At 30.1% G+C, this 19359-nt stretch overlaps 3 protein-coding genes and 1 long non-coding RNA gene across 5 annotated transcripts; 2 read left to right on the top strand and 2 right to left on the bottom strand.

Annotated features, from left to right (window-relative positions):
• The first annotated feature begins 602 nt into the window (after positions 1 to 602).
• LOC148209399 (uncharacterized) lies at positions 603 to 2074 on the top strand. Its single transcript, XR_015792782.1, has 2 exons — positions 603 to 822; positions 1550 to 2074. It is a non-coding gene; the product is annotated as an uncharacterized LOC148209399 (long non-coding RNA).
• Positions 2075 to 3531: 1457 nt separating this feature from the next.
• On the bottom strand, positions 3532 to 4479 carry LOC111004775 (mitogen-activated protein kinase kinase kinase 20-like). Its single transcript, XM_022275955.1, has one exon. The coding sequence runs from the start codon at positions 4477 to 4479 to the stop codon at positions 3532 to 3534; it is 948 nt and encodes a 315-aa protein (XP_022131647.1).
• Positions 4480 to 6854: 2375 nt separating this feature from the next.
• LOC111004774 (mitogen-activated protein kinase kinase kinase 20-like) lies at positions 6855 to 7820 on the bottom strand. Its single transcript, XM_088127808.1, has 2 exons — positions 6984 to 7820; positions 6855 to 6875 (listed from the first exon to the last, which is right to left on the bottom strand). Exons 1-2 carry the CDS (start codon positions 7818 to 7820, stop codon positions 6855 to 6857), a joined length of 858 nt encoding a protein of 285 aa, XP_087983934.1.
• Positions 7821 to 15229: 7409 nt separating this feature from the next.
• On the top strand, positions 15230 to 18009 carry LOC111004644 (transcription factor MYBS3). Of its 2 annotated transcripts, XM_022275737.2 has the most exons (4): positions 15373 to 15559; positions 15650 to 15698; positions 16138 to 16334; positions 17456 to 18009. In XM_022275737.2, the coding sequence occupies exons 1-4, from the start codon at positions 15524 to 15526 to the stop codon at positions 17816 to 17818; spliced, it is 645 nt and encodes a 214-aa protein (XP_022131429.1). In that variant the 5' UTR covers positions 15373 to 15523; the 3' UTR covers positions 17819 to 18009. The 2 variants fall into 2 exon arrangements, with proteins under 2 accessions (XP_022131428.1, XP_022131429.1); XM_022275736.2 differs by lacking the exon at positions 15650 to 15698 and having other exon boundaries at positions 15230 to 15559.
• The last annotated feature ends 1350 nt before the right edge of the window (positions 18010 to 19359 follow it).

The raw sequence follows: 19359 nt of genomic DNA, 5'->3' as shown, positions 1-19359 counted from the left end.
CTTATTATCTGATCCACTGCAATCATCATAATCAAAATATCTGGATTCTCTCTGTCGAAACTCCTGTTCCTGCCAGGTCTTCTCAGCACCATTTTTCAGACGAAGTCTCTTTATTTTTCGCTATACTGGACAAGAAAACCAAAGTGATGCGAAACAAGAGTAAATACAGGAACAAAGTATCACACTTTCTCTTCAGAATCAAACAACTAAGAACTTAAGGCAATCAAATGTGAAAAAAGAGAGAAACTTTACTGTTTCAACAGTGTACTTTTGAACAGACATAGTCTCAGAGAAAGAGAGGGAGGAGCCTGAAAATGATGATGCAAGCAAACCCAAAACCGACGAGAAAATCTTGTGAGATATCTTTGACGAATTTATTGGGTGCAAGTAGGCATTAGACTAGCACCCATCTGCTTGTTTTGGCTCTATGTACTGTTTAAACTATGAGAGTATATCTTTCTCTAATGATTCACATCATGGTTATCCATTAAGTAGCACCATAACGATGAAACATTGAAATCAGATGGACTTCCTTTCTTGGATCAGGATTCCATTTTCCATTACCATGCCTTCTTAAATCCAGAGCTCTGACGTTGGATCTGATGTGATACAGCCCCCACTTTTTCCCCCATTTCTAGATCCTTTCTCTGATTTTCTTTTCACCTCTGACCAGGCAGCTATAATGGGATATTGGTAGTGACCAGAAATAACTGGAGGAAATCATGTGGACCTAAACCTCAATGCTGGCACAACTCTTCCATCTAGCTGTTGCCTGTTAGTAGAGAGAATGCCGTCTGCCTTTTACTCTGCTCTGCAGGCTTGGTAAGTGAAACCATTAAATGGGTTTAATTTCTAGCAGCTCAATTGTCGCTGAAGTCTTAGTCCGATTTCTGTCCTGTCGAAGTGAACTAACATTTCAGGTTCAGGAGCAAGACCTCTCTCACTTATAAAGAGGGTTTTAATAATTACCCAAGAAAGAAGAAAGAGAAGGGTCTTGATTCTTGATTCTTGATTCTTAACTAATGAGTCTTTAATGCGGGAGTTTAATGGACAAAATATGCTCCAAAGTAGTACGGTCCTTGAAATGGTTAAAAGGGAAAAGAGTTTTCCCAGAAAAGACAGTACATTCATTAAACTCAAGTGTAATTATCATTCAGCCTCCACGTTGGATGAAGTAACCCGAAGCTCGAGATTGATTTCCAGGAGCAAATTCTTTGACAGCACAATGACAAAAGAGAAAAAAAGACAGTGAAAAAGTTTTATGGATTTCTTACCATTACCACATTACCAGTTACTTACCACCACATGGTTGAGTGTAAAAATTTGGAGCGTGGGGTCTCCTCCGTTTGGCTGCCTGCAAACCCAAACAGAGATATGCTAATACACACTGCAAAAACCAAAATAAGAACAGGAAAACAGTTCAGATTCAATGCCTCGTTGGTCTTTTTGCTGACCCATTTTGCTTTCATTTCACACGCCGTACTGCAACTAAAGACATACTGATTGCTAACTTTTTTCTCTACTTGGGTTTGCTTTTTGTGCATTTCAGAGGCAGAAACTGGGGTGGATTTGAAGCAAAAAAATCTTGAGGAAGGACAAGTGTGGACAAGGGTTTTGAGGATTTGGACCCCATGTCCAAAGCGACCGAGTTGAGCCAAAAGCGCACCCGTTTCGCAAAAATGGGCAAGTTGAGAAAGCTTATGTCAGCTCCACAATCGGGTTCAGAGAGAGGTCCCGTGGTGGGTCGCCAATATCCGGACCTCCCCATGACTCAGACTCGGGGTGTGCTCAGTTGAAAAGACACCAAGACCAATCAAGCAAAATATGTTTTATTTATTTGTTTTTTAGTTATTTATTTGTTTTTTAGTTTTTTCTTTTTTTTTTGGGAGTGTGCAACATGTAGAGGTGGCCGTGAGAGATTGAACCTATAGATTATCGATGAACTATATTCGTTTCGATTCGTAGGACTCATTTTTAGTAGGCTTGTTAAAAAATAAGAAGAAAATACTTCTATTTGGATTGGTAAAAGAAATACCAAAACAAATATTTTTTAGAAATAATATTAAGTTGTCAATTTTTCCAACGTGTTTAATGAGGACGTGGTTTTCAAAATCTTTTGGGTAAAAAATTTTCATTTCATTTATCTCTAAGACAAATCGATGGATGAGACTTACTTTAAACTTGATAATTATTTCTCTAAAAAGGAGTAAATGTAATATCTTTTTTACCTAAAACCTCATCCATTCATTTTTATGTATTTATAATTAGCTTAAACTAAGAAAAAAGTAGTGCAGTAATGATTATATATATGATTTCTATTTTGATTCTAACATTAGCACATCTTGGATTCCATAAAATTGGTTGTAAACACCATTAAATAAATCAAATTCTCATTTCCATTGATTTTTCGTTCAAATTTCTTAGTATTTCAATTCCTAGCATAAGTAAACAACACCTTAATATATTTTAAAAATTCAATGAAGTATTTCCATGAAAATATTGTTAACATAAAGTTAATGTATAATTAAATAATTATTACTATATTTTGTGTTAATTGAATGCTGCTTGGCATCTGAAACTCAATCCACTCATAAAAAAAAAATCCATCCTACCAATTAGTAAAATCGATTTCTTCTAATTTAGATGTCCAATTGACATGTTCGTGGATCTAAATATATACATCAGTGTTTTGTTAGTAAATTTTAATATAAGGATGTGACTGAAATTTTTTAATACATTAAGTAGTGTTAAATTGAGAATTATTTCAAACATTAGAGGCCATTTAGTATATTTAGTATCAACTTAAGCATAGCTTGCATGCTCGAGATTCAAAAAGATCGAATATTTGAATCCCCACCTCTAATTTAACATATTTGATATTTGTGTATATTTTTTTATTTAGTTTCTATTATTTTAAGATTTTAAATTTAATCTCTTACATTTTGACATTTCCTTTTAATTATACTATATTGTTGATAAATATTAAAATTAACTAAGGATAAACTTATTGAGTTTATCATAAATTTAGATGAAAACCTAGTTCACTTAAAGAGAATAGCTACATTTTCAAGGGGGAAAAAAGGGAAAAAAAAAAGAAAAGAAAAAAGAAAGAAAGAGAATAACTATCATAATACTTTTGCCAACTTTTTTGAATTTTGAAAGAAGAATTAGAAAACCTCCACTATTTTTTTTTTTTTTTACAAATTACTGAATACCATATAATGTAAGTTTATGAAAAATTAATTTTAGGACCGTTTTGATAATTTATAGTTACTGATTTATATTTTAGGTTAATGTTCATATTTCTCATTTATTCCTCCAATTCATTGATCAATACAAACTTCTCCACCATCACCGCTGCCAATTGGTGTCCTTGTACATTCCCCATATATGGTTATGAAAAATAATCTAAGTACAAAAAGAGATACTTTTATGTTTAAAAAAACTAAAAAATTAAAGCTGTTAAATTTTTGGAAGCTAATCACTTCAAAAATCACAATCAAATACTTAATTTCATAAATAATAATTGGGTTACAATTCAAGAGAAAACACGTCTAAAAAGTTAAGACAGTAATCTAAAAGAGAATTGAAGTTGATGTTGTTAGTAATTTTATTTTCTTGTACCAAATAAGGATGTCTGAATAACCTATCTACCGACCATCTTTCTTCGTAATTTCTCTCAAAGCACTTTTGTAGAAAATCTTTTCCTAGGTCAGATAATTCCTCTGGTATTGTTGGTGTTTCTCCTTCGTATACAAGTTTTGTAATCAGTTGTTCATAGGTTAGACAATCATTCCAAACACATTCCCCAGTTATCATATTTAAAAAAATGCAACCAAGAGACCAAATATCAAGGCTAGGGTCAATGTTTCCGACAACGGATTCTGGAGACATGTATTCTGTTGTCCCTACAAACTTCATCTTATTATTCTTCCAATAAAAATCTCTCTCTTCTTTCTTATAATATATTCTTGCAAGCCCAAAATCTGCTATTTTCAACTGCATTCTTCCATCCTTTAAAGGAAACGCAAGAATGTTAGTCGGTTTGAGATCGGCATGCACGAAGCTTTTGGCATGAATGCAAGAAAGCCCTCGGAGTATCATCCGAAGATACTGTTTGGCATCTTCTTCTTGAAGTTTCTTCTGTTTTTTGATAATATCAGCCAAAGTACCTCCAGCAGCATATTCCAATATCAAATTGTAAACTAAATGGTCGTCTCTTTTTATGGTAACAGCGTCGCCAATGTACTGAACGATTTCTGGACATCCGATGAATTGTTCGAGAACCACTTTTTCTTTGATGAGTGAGGAAGTTTTTTGCCACAACGGAGCGACTTTGATGGCGACGAAGCCGAGATCGGGCTTCGTGGGAGTTCCTAAGAAGACTTTGCCATAAGAACCTTTGCCTAAAAATTGAGCTTTATTCCAATCGAAGACTGAGATATCATCTTCTTCTGTGAAGGGAATTGTTGGTGCCATTATAGCTACCTACGGCGGAGGAAGCGACGGTGATCGGCGGAGTACTTTTGTTCCGGCGAGAGTGTGATGATTGGGCTTATTTGTTCTTGGTAATTCAAACTTCTTCCTACTCGGTTTCTGATTACTCTTTTCTTTGGAGTTCTATCTTTTAATGAATTATAATAATTAGAATGTGTTTAGGATAGTTTTGAATTTTAAACACTTTATTAAAATTTAAAAGATAATTTTCATTTGAATATTTTTAGTAAAAGCGTGGGGATTTAATTATGATTTAAAAAATAGAGTATTTTTTAAAAAAATATTAAATAATAACGAGTGGTTTTCAAGAGTAAAGAGGAGACCCGTTCGTGGCTTTCTTTTTAATTTAAACTTAAATACTTTTTTAAATTTAAACTTAATTGTGTTGACGAGATTTAAGTTCACGATTTTTTTTAATATTAGTTTGAACTTTAATACAACAAATAGGAAGGGGATTCGAACTTATGATAAATAGATATTAATTATCATGCATGACAATTTTAATTTGAACTTAAATATAGCGAGTCTTTAAAAACCTAATGGAATCGGTTTTTCTTTTTTAATTTAAACTTAAATCCACTGTTTTTTTTTCATAAACAACTGGGACGAATAAGATTTTGAATGAAGAATTGTTATGTTTATGTTTTATTATTGTTATTATTAAACTTTGTCTAAATACATCCTCTAAAAATCTAATCAAACCATTTTTTTTATGTAAATAATAGTTTACCAAAATTAATTTAATGTATTTTATAGATAAGCTGAGGACCTCACAAAATCAATCTAAAAATAATAATAATAAAATATAAAAATCTTCAAAAAAAAAAACTAATATGTTAAAGTAAATATTATTATTGTCAACTTGAACCTAAGACGTCTAACTAAAATAGTGTGAGTTCGAATCCTTACCTTCGCATATTGTGTAAAAAAACAAATATTATTTATTAATAGAAATATAAGGATAAAAATATAAGAATTCAGAAATAATGTAATTTCAAGAAGAAACATTTTTTTTTAATTCTACTTTTCAAAAAGACATATCATGTGTTTTTTTATTACATCGTCATAGTATAGATAAAGAAGATGATCACATTTTTCACTTAGGATGGAACCCGTTTTATTATGATATGTTTATATTATTTTTATTAAATAGTTTAATAATTGTTTGGACTCTTAGTATATAGATTTAATCATGTAAATAAGGATTCATCATTGGAAATTCTTTAGTTAGAATTCTTTTCCGACCTTGAAAGAAGAAGTACGTGCTATATACCTTATTCATGTTGGCAGATAATTTTAGTTATTAAAAATAGAAAGGAATAATTGAATTGAGTTCATAATATTGAACTCTAAGTCAAGTTATATGGACCAATAAAAAATAATTTTATATTCGAAACTCAGAAAGAATAATGTATGAAATTTTATACTGCATCAATTATACTATTTATGCTATAAATGCAGTTCTAAAAAACTAAAAATCGTAGTAAATTGAATATTTAAATTAAGGCCTTAATCTTGAAGATGCAAAATTTTTTAATACATTTTTATGCTTTAGGTAAGTTTCGAAATTTTATATCTCCTCATTTACCTTTAAACAATTTTTTAAATTCAGCCTGTTCACAATCATAGCTCTAAATATGATTTTTGGTCTGGGATTATATAACAGATTATTGGCTAAGTAAATGTTTTCGTTTTGATAAAATTTTCAATTTCATCTTTTACCACCGTATGTGAATGTTAAAATTGAGTTGGAATAAACTTTCATTCCATGATATTTTATTGAGTTGGTAAGAATTTAATGAAAATTTAAGGTGTAATTGATGATTTGGAAACAAAAATATGAAAAGAAGAGATTTAATGAAAAAGAGGGTTTATTCTATGTTTGCAATTGCAGTGTTTTCGGATATGTTTGTAGATTTGAAAATTGAATATCTTAATTTTAAAAATGGTTTAAAATACGTTTACTAATATATTTGTAAACCAGTAGTAATACCAATTAAATATTTAGTTGAGTCTAAAATATTATTAATTAATTAATTAATTTATATGTTATAAATTTTGTATAATTATTATTTTACAATATTATATAATTTATAATTATTGTGTTTTCATTTTCGATTCCTAAGATATGGAATAGTATATTTATTAAAATTTATATTTAGTTCACTCAATAGCAAGTTTTTCACCACCATTAGTCTCAAGTAAATTTTTTCTTTTTCAAAAAATAAAAAAGTTGTTAAATTTTTATGAGTGGTTATTATGAAAATAGATATTGACCAAAAAAACAAAATCACAATCAAACACTCATTTTCATTAATAATAACAATAATAATAATAACCATTCTCCAAAATTGTGATTACATTTTAAGAGAAAACAACTGAAAAATAAGAAAGCAATCTAAAAGAAGAATGACTAAGGCCCCTGTACAAAGCAAAATAGAAAGACTTCTACAGCTGATTTTGTTCGTAACTTTTTTTCCTTCTACCAAATAAGGATGTCGAAGTAGCATATCTGCTGACCATCTTTTTTCGTAATTTCTCTCAAAGCACTTTTCGAGAAAATCCTTTCCTAGCTCGGATAATTCTTTTGGTATTGTTGGTATTTCTCTTTCATATATAAGCTTCGAAATCAGCTCTTTATTATCTTTGCAATCATTCCAAACGTGTCTCCCGGTCATCATGTTAACAAAAATGCAACCAAGAGACCAAATATCGAGTGCGGGTTTAACGATGTCAAAGACAGATTCTGGAGACATGTATTTTGCTGTCCCTACAAAGCTCATCTTGTAATAATTCCAACATAAACTTTTCTCTTCTTTCTCATCATACATCCTAGAAAGTCCAAAATCTGCTATTTTCAGCTTCATTCTTCCACTCTTTGAGCGGAACGCAAGAATATTGTCCGATTTGAGATCAGCATGCACAAACCCTTTAGCGTGAATGCAAGAAAGCCCTTGAAGTATCATTCGAAGGTACTTTTTGGCATCTTCCTCTGAAATTTTCTCCTGTTTTCTGATAATGTCACCCAAAGTACCTCCAGTAGCATACTCCAATATCAGACTGTAAACAACGTCGTCTCCTTTCTTAGTAACGGTGTCGCCAATGTACTGAACGATTTTTGAGCATCCGATGAACTGTTTGAGAATCGCTTTCTCTTTGACGAGTGAAGAAGCTGCTCGACATGGAGCGACTTTGATGGCGACGCTGCCGAGATCGAGTTCTCCTAGGAAGACTTTGCCATGAGAACCTTTGCCTAAAACTGGAGTTTTGTCCCAATCGAAGGCTGAGAGATCATATTCTTTGAAGGACCTTATTGGTGCCATTATTAGCTACCTACGACGGCGGAGGAAGTGGCGGTGATGGGCGGATTTCTTTTGCTCCGGCGAGAGATGATTGTGAATGAATGGTGTGTAAATTAGGCTTATTTATTATGGTAATTAAATCCTCTTCCTACTCGGTCTCTGATTCCTCTTCTATCTCTTTCTCTGAATTAGAATGTGTTTTGGATAATTTTTAATTTAAACAATTTTAGTAAAAGATTTAGGATTCTTTAACATATACCACGTGTTTTTATTACGTTTTTCGATTATAATTTATAGGGCAAAAAATACGATTGCTTAACATTTTATTTTGATAAATTTTACTGCATAATACAAATTTATTATGTACTTTTTAAAAATTTCACCCTCTTAATCAAGAAAAAAATAGCTTTAAAAAAATTGAGGGGCATAATAGTAAATCTCCGTTGACCAATTTTGTAAATTTCAGACAAATGCCATGTAAATATTATTAATAATTAAATTAGTATCCCAAAATTTTGACAACGTATGTAATTTCACCCCTGTTTTTGTCTAAATTACAAGAGCGACGTGGTAACAGAGTCACGGTTTGGGCTACACTGCAGCCCAGTAGCTTAAAATTGGCCCATTATCAGTTTGCTAGAGAGGCCCACAGAAGGCGTCTATGGCGTTCTTGACGGCCTAGGCCCAATAGTGTATCAACTTCCAAATTTTAAAAGAAATTGAGAAATAGGACAAATAACATGCAACTTAAATTATAAGTTTAGTTTGAGCTTTCATAATTTTCATAATTATCTAAACTTTTGAAAGTTGTGTCTATCTAATTTTTGTAGTTTAAAAAGTCTTTTTTGTCTATCGAGACGTTGTATTACTTCCATTAGTTTAACCATCGTGCCTCTAAATATTTGAGTTTACTCAAAATCAACTTGCCACATAATATTTAAATTAGTCTCTTACGAAAGAATAATTATTGAAAGTTTAGCAACTCATTAAAAAACAAATTTAATAGTCGTGTAAGAAATTAATAGAGATTTTTTAATTTAAATATGACAAGAAGGAAATTCTTAAAACTAACCTAAAATGTAAATACATAAATCCAAAATGTTATTGGGTGATAATTTCTTTCAATTAGTGTTCTATTAGGACGCTTCAACTATAATTAAAAACCAATTATCTTAAGGAAATTATAATTGTTGTTTAATCATAATTTATATGATTGTGAGGTGTGAACTTCAACAACCAACCATGTAGAAATTTTTAATGTGAAACCAGTTAATAAAATCTTATATGGTGGAGTTATATGCATGCAGCACAACCCTAAGAAATTGCAAATGGTGAGCCAAACTCAACTGTTGATCATTGGAAATGATTTTTAAAAAATTGTTGTGTAATTTTCAAAACAATATTTTAATTTTATTACAGAAGACTAGTAATTAATTGAGAGACTAATAATAAATTTTTTAACTAAAGATAAAATTTCATAATTTTAAAAACAGCAAAACGGTCAATTTTACTCGAACAATATAAAATTAATTTCCTTTTCAAATAAATAATTTCAACAATAGAAAACACGCCCACCTTTTAACGCGCTAGATTTATTTGTCATTAAAATATATATTATGATATGGTGATGAATTAGATACACATTAATGAGCTCATTACCATAAAAAAATAGTTGTGATGGGTATATAATACAAGACCTTTGAAGGTCCACTTTTTTGACTAAGTGTGCAAAATTTGGCTTAGTTAATTTCAATCATATAAATACCAAAAATGTTGCTTATAATTAGAGGGTTTGGTTTGTGAAGGTTTTTGCTTTTTATTTATTTGTTTTATTTGGTTAGATAAAGATGTGGACAGATAATATTACCTTCCCTAATTTAGAAAATTAAGACATTATATTCCAAAATTGCTGAGTTTGCAATTGTGTTCAGTGTTTGTTTGTTTTTTTCTGCTCTCCAACAATTTATTTACTCATGTAAGATGAGTTCACAAGTTACTTTATAGACTTAATTAATTAAGATTTGTGACAAGTTTCGTGAAATCATGTTTTGGTTAAAATTAAATATCTTTCTAATTTTTATTTTGACTCCCGACATTTGAAATGTTCTATATTTTAATCTTGAAAATTTTAATAAATTTTGGACTCGTTATTATATTATTGGATGATGATAGGTGTAAATTTTCTCTTAAATTTCGCTTTTGGTCATATTTTTTTCTTAAATTTTAAGCGAGTGATATCTACCTTATGTTCATACTATTCATGAACTATAAATTAATCATTATATAAGGAGATGTTAAACAACATTAAAATAAAATAAGTGGTGTCATTTCTTTTTATTGATTCTTGACATAGACCAACTAATTAAAAAGACTTTCAAGGAACTATAATCAATGACTCATTTGGATTTGAGGGAATGAAGAAACGAAGAATGGCTTCGAATCTATGATAACCTCCTACCTAATAATTAATTTTCTATGTGCTTCCTTGGCACACTACAAGAATTATACCTTTCTCGATGCAGCAAAAGTCGTCAGTCAAAAGATCTTTTTCCTAATGCTTTCTATATATTTTGTCGGATGGGTCTAAAAACCGTCTGGAGAAGTAGACCTATCTCGAAAGAAATTTTGTGCAATCAAATGTAGTGAGGTTAGACCGAAAAAAAAAAAAGAATTCTTATAAATGGAGGCTGTTTAAAGTAACCAAAATTTAAAATCCAAACGGTTCCTAAAAAAATGAAAATCTAAGTTTTATTATCCATTTAAAGATTTAAGAAAATTAATAAATTATATACAAGGAAAACTTCCATTTTTATTTTAGCTTAAATGTCACTTTCGGGAATCAATAAAAGAGGTTAGATGCTGCAAGAAACCTAAAAAGGCTAATTTATATTAATTAATGAGAACAATTTCATCTTGGTTGCTTATATTTTAAGTAATCCACCTATTTTCAAGTGACATCACACATATATAATTTAATCATTCTTAAACTATAAGTAAAATTAATTAAGCTTAATGTCAAGGGAAATAATACTCAACCATCCTACTTAACTTCCATTGATTATTGAGATTAATGAAAATTGTAACAAATAGTGGTATTTAATGCCTTAAATATTACATAATTATTTGATCATATTCCATGAATTATTTAATATTATTTCAATGATTGTCATTAAGTCCTACTTGTAATATAATTGAATAATAACAAATAAAAAATATAACATCAATTATATTGTTTTCATAGATGAAGTATATTAATTTCTTTTTTTTTTAAACATTGTGAGAGTGAGGTTCGAATCTTTAACTTCTTATTCAGTGATATATGCATTAACTAGTTGACATATGTTCAAGTTGGTATGATTTTGGTTTAAATTAAATTAATAAAAAAGTAATTAAATTAACATTTAAAAACTATTTGAGTCTGTATTTTTTACTTTGCTTTGTATTTTTACTTTGCTTCATTTTGGTCCACACCATACTTCAAAACTTTTATTTTGGTCTCTATACTTTCAACTTTTGTTCAGGTTAGTTATTGTACTTTCAAAACTCCGTTTTGGTCTCTGTACTTTTAAAGAGTGACTAATTAAATCCATATTTGTAAAATTTTAATACAAATTACACAATGAAAACCATTTAATACAAATATATGGCCTATATTTCAATAATTTTAGTGAATGAAGTGTCATGCTAAAATTATGATCGAAAATAATGAGATAAAAATAAAAATAAAACAACTAAAATGGTCAAAGTACGTTTTTGAAAGTAACTTATCACGTTCACTATTCCGTACCATATATGTTGAGTTTCAAAATTGTGCATATTTTTGATTAAATGACTAAATGGTCCTTCAAAATAGTGCACTGGCAAGTGCTTGGGGTCATGGGAGTACCACCTATCTTGAGGTCTCAAATTTAAACCATGTTCTGATGAAAGAACTACGCATCATCGATTCTGATTAATTAAAAATAAAAAAAAGAGATCAATAGCTATGAGATTTTAGGTACCCAAGTAAAATTTTTTAATCATACACATTTGTGAAAGGTGAGATACCAAATCATAACATTTAAAAGCAAAAATTCACCAAATAAAATATGAAGAAGATTTGGGGACCCAAATACTTTTTTAAACTTTATGATTAATGTTTAAATACACAGATTAGTCAAGTAATGGTAGCACATAAACGGCTTAATTAATTAATACCCCTCAATGTAAATTACCTTAGAAATTGTGGTTTGAAATGTTGACTTGGCCCCATCATTTCCAACATTTGAATACATTATTAATTGTGGAATTGAAGGTGGAAAATTAATTAATGATGTCTCTTCTTATTCACCAACCTTAACTTTTGCCCATTTGATTACTTTTTATCTCCAAAATAACCTTTTAATTATTATATTTGAAAATGGATCATTCATATTTTAACTTAGCTAATGATGTTAATTGATTAATTGTCTATAAAACTATTTAATTAATAGAAACATTGGACTTTGGAGAAGCATATGGGTCTACCCTCTTCATATAAAACATTATCTTACACATCCATTATTTCCCAAACATGATTTTTTTAATATTTTCTTTGTTCTAAATAATAATTATTTGCAATATGCTTATCGTTTTTTTAATGTTAGCTATTTATTTGGTCTATTTTGTACCAAATCAATGAAATTTAATTGTGAAACCACCCAACTTAAAACCATTCTACGCTTCATCTAGAAGGATTTTTAATAATTTAATAGCACTCAAAAACTTGTTCGTATAAGTTATACTTTTAGTGATAATACTTTATAAGTTTATAATGTTTAATATTTTAGACTTAGTACTTAATTAAACATGATATCACCTTAATTTTTTCTGCATTTACGCGCCATATGACAAACTATATGGAAACAATGTATATTATATTCTAAAATGGTGTGAGATCATCACAATTTGGGATTTAATTTTATAATTGAGCTATCTACTCAACTTGATCTATATAAACATTAAAAGAAATTGAACAAATAAAGAATAAGCTCCATTCAAAGTGTGAAATACCTTCTTAGAAGCAACTAGGGGATTTGAATAATTAGACTCAACAAGGAATTAATTTAAATTATTTCAATTGATTATTGGAAAATACCTGGCTCCTCAACGGTGAGGATTAAACTATTGAAAAATTGACAACTCATTAATTTTTATAAAAAATCACTGTTTTTGCATTTCGTTCTCTTAGTTGTCAAATATTTAATGGTGGTGAGCACAAGATTGTTCCTTACCATTAATGAGCCAAATATTTTCCTTGATTATTTATATATATATATTACGTGAGTTGTTCAAGCGATACCGATCAACACCCATCTCACGATAGAAGAACAGATAATGACTGTTTATACTAAAACAAATGGTTATCTTTGATTCATTAGAAAATTTGGACAATAATAAAGAAATTTCTCGTTGAGTTGTATACTTACGTAACGAATAAACCTCGGTTTTAAAAAATAATATCTTTATCAAGAAATTAAGCGGGTATGTATAATCCTCCAAAAAGGAAAAAAAAAAACTTTTTTCTGGGAAGATATTAGTAGTGGTCAATTTGGTGCAATTTGTATGTGATATCTTAGATTTAATGTTAAACAAAATGAGTCATGGCAGGTAAGGCATTAAAGTCCACTTTGTTTATATACTTTAGAGAAAAAAAGGATGGGGTGATTAAGTCAAACTACTTAGAAAAAAGAAAGGCTTTTTTTTCTCTATGTAAACTTTTGTTAGAAAGAAAAAGAATTTATTGGTGTGATTGAAGTTGGTAAAAAGTAAAAAGAGGTAAATGGGGGGTGAAAAAAACTACACCATCCCAATGCTTAATCCTCGAGAAAATTAAAGCTCATGTATCTTGAAGTTTTGACCTTTTAGGTGAGTTTTGGTAGCTTTAATTTATTGGTGAGTAGAGACATAAACCTAGCTACTTGTATTAGGGGAAGTGAGATAAAAAAATTCGAAAAAGTTATTAAACTTTGCTGCGAAACTAAGCATAGTTTATTCAATATAGGTCGTTTGGTAACGTTCTCCATTCTTATTTTTTTTGTTTCTAATTTTCTTAAGAAATCTTAGCATTTTGCAACTAACTATATTTCTTATTTTTCATTTTTTTTGACCATTCTCAAAATTGTACATAAATTTTGGAAATAATCGAAACAAGATTCTTCTTTTAGGTTTCTATTTCCAATTTATTTCAAAACATAAATAAATGGATTGTTTTTATCTTACTTGAATTCATGGATGTTGGAGTCATAAAGTTCTCTTTTTTCATTATTAAAAATGAAGAAACAGAAACAAGAAATAAGAAACATGAACGTTACCAAACATGTCCTTAGTAACTCATTCTCACACCTACCTTTGTAATGATATCTTTGGGACAAGTTTGGTCGTTTAGGTGGAGTTAGCTAGGTTTAATTACAATATAATTTGTCTCTTGTTGGACAAACAATACAACTGTTTTTAAGAAGAATTAGAGGTATTGATACAGACAATATTGAGGGGTTAGATTTGGTCCAACCCTTACTTGTTCTCATATACCCAATTAATGAACTTTAGACACCTATATGGTATGTCCCCACTTCCCAAATATAGGTTTTAATTTCTAGATTCATCTCTAGAAAAAAAAAAAAAAGAGTAATGAAAATATAGTGTTGTATTTCAAATTTTCACTTTCACTCAGAATAATTGGAGATAGCAACGAGAGATTCTGTTGCAATAGAAAAACACAGACAAAAAGCGACAGTTTTAAACAGAACTTTTAAATGTAAGTATGTTAGGATGAAATATATTTGAATCTAAAAAACTACATGGTCATGGTAGTGCTACGTACCCTTTATCGACAAAGATTACGATAATCGTTCACTACCCATATGTGGTCGTATTTGATTCAAAAGATTCTCTCTCTCCCAAAACAATGTAGGGTGGCCATATGTTGAATCTTGATATCAACTCATTGCCAATTCTCACCAATATGTTTGCAAAAAGTTTGTTCTTTTGTGCCAAGATGCAAGAAATTTCAACCTTTTTTGGCCAATCTCAACTAAAATTGGCGTTGGTTGATCAACATCACTCCCTATTCCTCTCTCTCTCTCCCTATTCCATATGGCTATGTAAGGTGGGAATTTTTTTGTCACACCCCACCAAAAAAAAAAGGGTCCATATATCTGTAGAATACTCACAAATGGCATTAAAAGGGGGGAAAAAACAGAGAGACAAATAAAATAGCTCACGTTTGTCATGTGCCAGTTTGGGAAAGAAAAAAAAAGATGCCATTTTTATGATAAGGGTTTCTTATTTCTCATCCAATGAGAGAGCTACACACCCGACACACTACACAAAACCTAGGACATATGTCTTCAAAATAACCCCCATTAACTTTAATTTAATTTAAATTACTGATCTCATATATTCCAACCTAACCCTTTATATTATATTTTGAGATCAAATTGTTTTGAGATTCCCATATGCCCAAATTCTTCCAAAGTTTTGTGCTTTTCTAGAGAGAGAGGGAATGGGGAGGAAATGTTCACACTGTGGGAAGGTGGGTCACAATTCAAGAACTTGCACCATTAGAGGGAGATTTAAGCTATTTGGAGTTCAACTTGATGGAGCAGCCATGAAGAAGAGCTTCAGCTTGGATTGTTTGCCTTCTTCTTCTTCTACTTCTTCTACTTCTTCTTCTGACATTAAATTGGCAACTGGGTATCTCTCTGATGGCCTCATCACCAAAACCCACGAGAGAAAAAAGGGTAACTTTTTCAAACTCCCAACATTCAGACCCCTAGTTAAGTGGGTTACGGTATATTTAACTATTTATCTATATTCTTAATATTCTTCAGGAGGGCGATCCTCCATTCTTCTTGTGTCACCACTTCTCGTTATCACTAGGTAGACGACCTAACCGTCTAAGTTGACAAGTTATAATATATTTAGACCCTGTTTGATATTTTGCATATATATGCTTTCTTTAAACATTTTTAAAATCTAAAACTTAATCGAACATTTTCAAAAATTTGTTTTTGTCTTTGAAATCTAGCTAAAAGTTTACAGAGGTGTCCTGAGTAAAGATTAAAAGAAATTGCGAGCAAACAAAAGTAAAGTTTCCAAATATCATATAGGAATGGGATATTCGAACTCATGACTTCTAAGTTAGAGACAGTGTCAATTACCCCACTGTGAGTTAAGCTCATGTTGGCTCAAACAAAGATTTAACTATATTCTCGCTCACTTCTGAATCAGAGAATAATCAACTCGAGACCCATCACGTGGCTATCAATATTGTTCGGTTCGGTAACGATATTATATTATTTTGCTTTTGATAATTAAGGTGTGCCATGGAGTGAAGAGGAGCACAGAGTGTTTCTAGTTGGGCTAGAGAAGCTTGGAAAAGGAGATTGGAGAGGAATCTCAAGGAAATTTGTGACGACAAGAACTCCAACTCAAGTGGCCAGCCATGCCCAAAAGTACTTCCTCAGACTCACAACCCTCACCAGAAAAAAGCACTGCCGCCCCAGCCTTTTCGATGTAATTATTTCCATTTTCCCCTCTAAATTATTATATTTACAACACTCTAATTAATTTCTCATCTCTCTCAATAATGGAATAATTAATTAAATGGTTATATTATTGTTGAAGTTAGAGACTATAATTCAGGTTAATAAGTCAATTGTGTGTGTAATGTGCTTAGACTTTGCTTTTCGTTGACTAGTCACAAAATGCATAAACTACTGGAAAAGATGATGTAGTACTCTCTAACTATAGCTAATTATAAATATCAATGTTTATCTATATATAGTATGATATAATTATCTAGCTAGGCTAATAATTAAAAATGCCTATTTGAGTCAACGAAAATGTTTTTGCTAAGAGTAATTAATTAGGAAGTGTAGATTTTTGTTTAGCTTAATTGATTATGTAGTAGAATATTGGTACTAGCTACAATAATTTGAGGTTCATGTATCTGGGTTTGGTCAATAGATTTTAATTTCAAATAATTAAACTCACATGTCAAATATATATCTTTTTTTAATATAAGCTCAATCTCATAATTTTAGACGACAATGAAAAATATCCAACTCGCGAGTCAAATACTCCTTAAAGATTAAGTTTTTTTTTATCATTGGGATATATTGTAATTTATTGTTAATCAAGTAAATGAAAATATTAGACTTTCAATAGTGTAAAAATTAAACCCTAATTAAAATTTTCATAAATGAAAATATTAGACTCCTAGAATTTCAATGCCTTTAAACTTTCACAAATTAGAAAATTGTGTCTAAACGTTTAATTGTAAAAATTAAACAGTCAAAATAGATCCAATTTTTTGAAAGTAAAAATAGTAGAAAGTATAGAGAGGGGGAAATATAGGAGAGAAAAATAGAGTAAATTTTAGACTTACTTTTTTTTTAAGTTTGAGAGCTTAATTTAGTACAATTTTTTCACTTAAAGGAAAGCAAGTGTTAAATTTTTGCTATTAAAAGTTTAAGGTCTAATTGTTTCATTTAGGAAAGTTTGAGGATTTAATTTTACAATTAAAAGTTTAGAAGATATTTTACGGATGATTTGTGTAATTTTCCGCTTGTTTTCTTTTTCCATATCGCAAAACAAAACAAATAAAAACAAAAATATGTTTAATGAATTGACAGGGTGGTGCAAGAGACAAATTCACAATGCAAGTGGTTGAGAGCAGCAATTCCAACTCCAAGCCAACCAGCAACCTGCCAGCTTCTCCATCCAATATTTCCTTTGGGATTCCATCAAAAAATTCAACTCCAATTAATATTCCCAAAATGACCTTGAATCACCATCATCATCATCATAATTCTTCAGTGCCCATTTGGTTTGGTTATGAGCCATCAAAAAATTCAAGCTCAATAGTGAATTACCATTCTCATGGAAAAAAGAAGACAATTTCCCATCATCAGGCACCTGATTTGCAGCTCAGTTTGTCAACTCCAAAGCCAGTTCAACTACCAGCTGCCATTAATGGAGCAATTTCAGTGACATGAAATCATGACCAGAGCCTTCTTTGATATGGAAACTTAATTTGTTTTGCTCTTTGATATGATAAATAAGATCATTTGAGGAGTTTTTAGCTATGGTATGCAATATTATAGTTACTAATAATTTCAATTTGTACTTAATGAAGTGGAACCTCTCACTTAATGGAATAGCAAATTAGGACTTACCGATTATCATCTCTCTTTGACTCAATAAATTTAGTTCTCAATTTATAGCTTTTCTATCATCTCATTGAGAATTGAGAATAGTTTGTTAATCATTTTGTTGTGTTGTTTCTGATATGTCTTTGAGGCATTAAATAGATTTTAAACTTTTATTAGTTGTGTTTAATAAGTTCTTGAATTTTAAAAATGTATAATGGATTAAGAACACGTTAGATACAAATTTGAAACCTATCCTCCTTTATTAGTTTCTTTTTTTAAAACTTGTAGATACCATTCAAACTATTAATATTTATGAACAAAGTTGAAAGAAGAGTTTGGAATATTAGAGAAAATATTAAACCATATATTTCTTAGATTCTTTTTTGTTCTTTTTAAGAAAAAGGGGTCCAATCACAAGCATTTATTTTGTGTATTGGATGATCCAATTAAATTTTGTTTCAATTTTTGTCTTACTTTGCAGGCTAGCAGCTGGGTTCTCTCTTCAATTGCTAGCCCAATAAATTTCATTTATTATCATTTATGACTGTCTATAGCTGAACCATATAAAGTACATCTGATGCTCTTGTTTGTAATTTTTTCAAATCTGTGATTTGGTGTAAAAAGGTATATATATCATTTTTCAATTTCATCTCCGAATTGAAATTTAAAAAACCTTTAAAATTGATGACATAATCCTGGTACGATTCTGCACGTAAGTTTTTTCTTTTAATTGTGTGAGATGTGAAATATTCGATGTGATGATGCTTCACGCAGTAGGATGAGATAAATATTTAACCTTTCATTTCAAGAGATGTGAACTCATTTTTAAATGTTAATTATTCTACTCATTCTAAATGTGAAGGTTTTGCTTTAAACATAAAAGATGAAATTGATTGAAGCTTTCAAAATATTGAAAACGAGACATATTTAATTCTTCTTTATAATTAGAAAAATTTGAATACAAGATAGTTGAGAATCACATTTATAATAAAGAACATAATTTCTTTTTGCAATGTCTATGCTTGTAAATGCAAGCCTCTAACTAAAGCTCAAGTTGACTATTAAAATGATAAAAGCTTTCTAGGGCTCATTTCCCTCGTCTCTGATCTTAAAAGAATTTGTAAGAAAACCACTTGAAAGTTTGAAGGAAGAGGGTTGAATAAATTCAACATGGCATGCCCTACTTAAAAGTTGAGAACAAATTATACAAAACATACCTGCAAAAATAAATTTTTTAAAAGTATAAAAATATTTTAAATTTCCAAAAAAAGAGGTAGCAAGATAATAGAAGCCGAGTAAAATGGTCCACATTCCCACAAACTACTTTTATATATAATTAGTGAACTCGTGGAAATGACATATCCATTTTGATTGAAGAGAGGAAC

This window comes from Momordica charantia, assembly GCF_013281855.1.
Source record: "Momordica charantia cultivar OHB3-1 chromosome 8 unlocalized genomic scaffold, Mcharantia_2.0 BLBB01000008.1, whole genome shotgun sequence".
NCBI lineage: Eukaryota > Viridiplantae > Streptophyta > Magnoliopsida > Cucurbitales > Cucurbitaceae > Momordica > Momordica charantia.
Note: the sequence above shows the minus strand (reverse complement) of the source record. Positions and strands in the feature narration are given on the sequence as shown.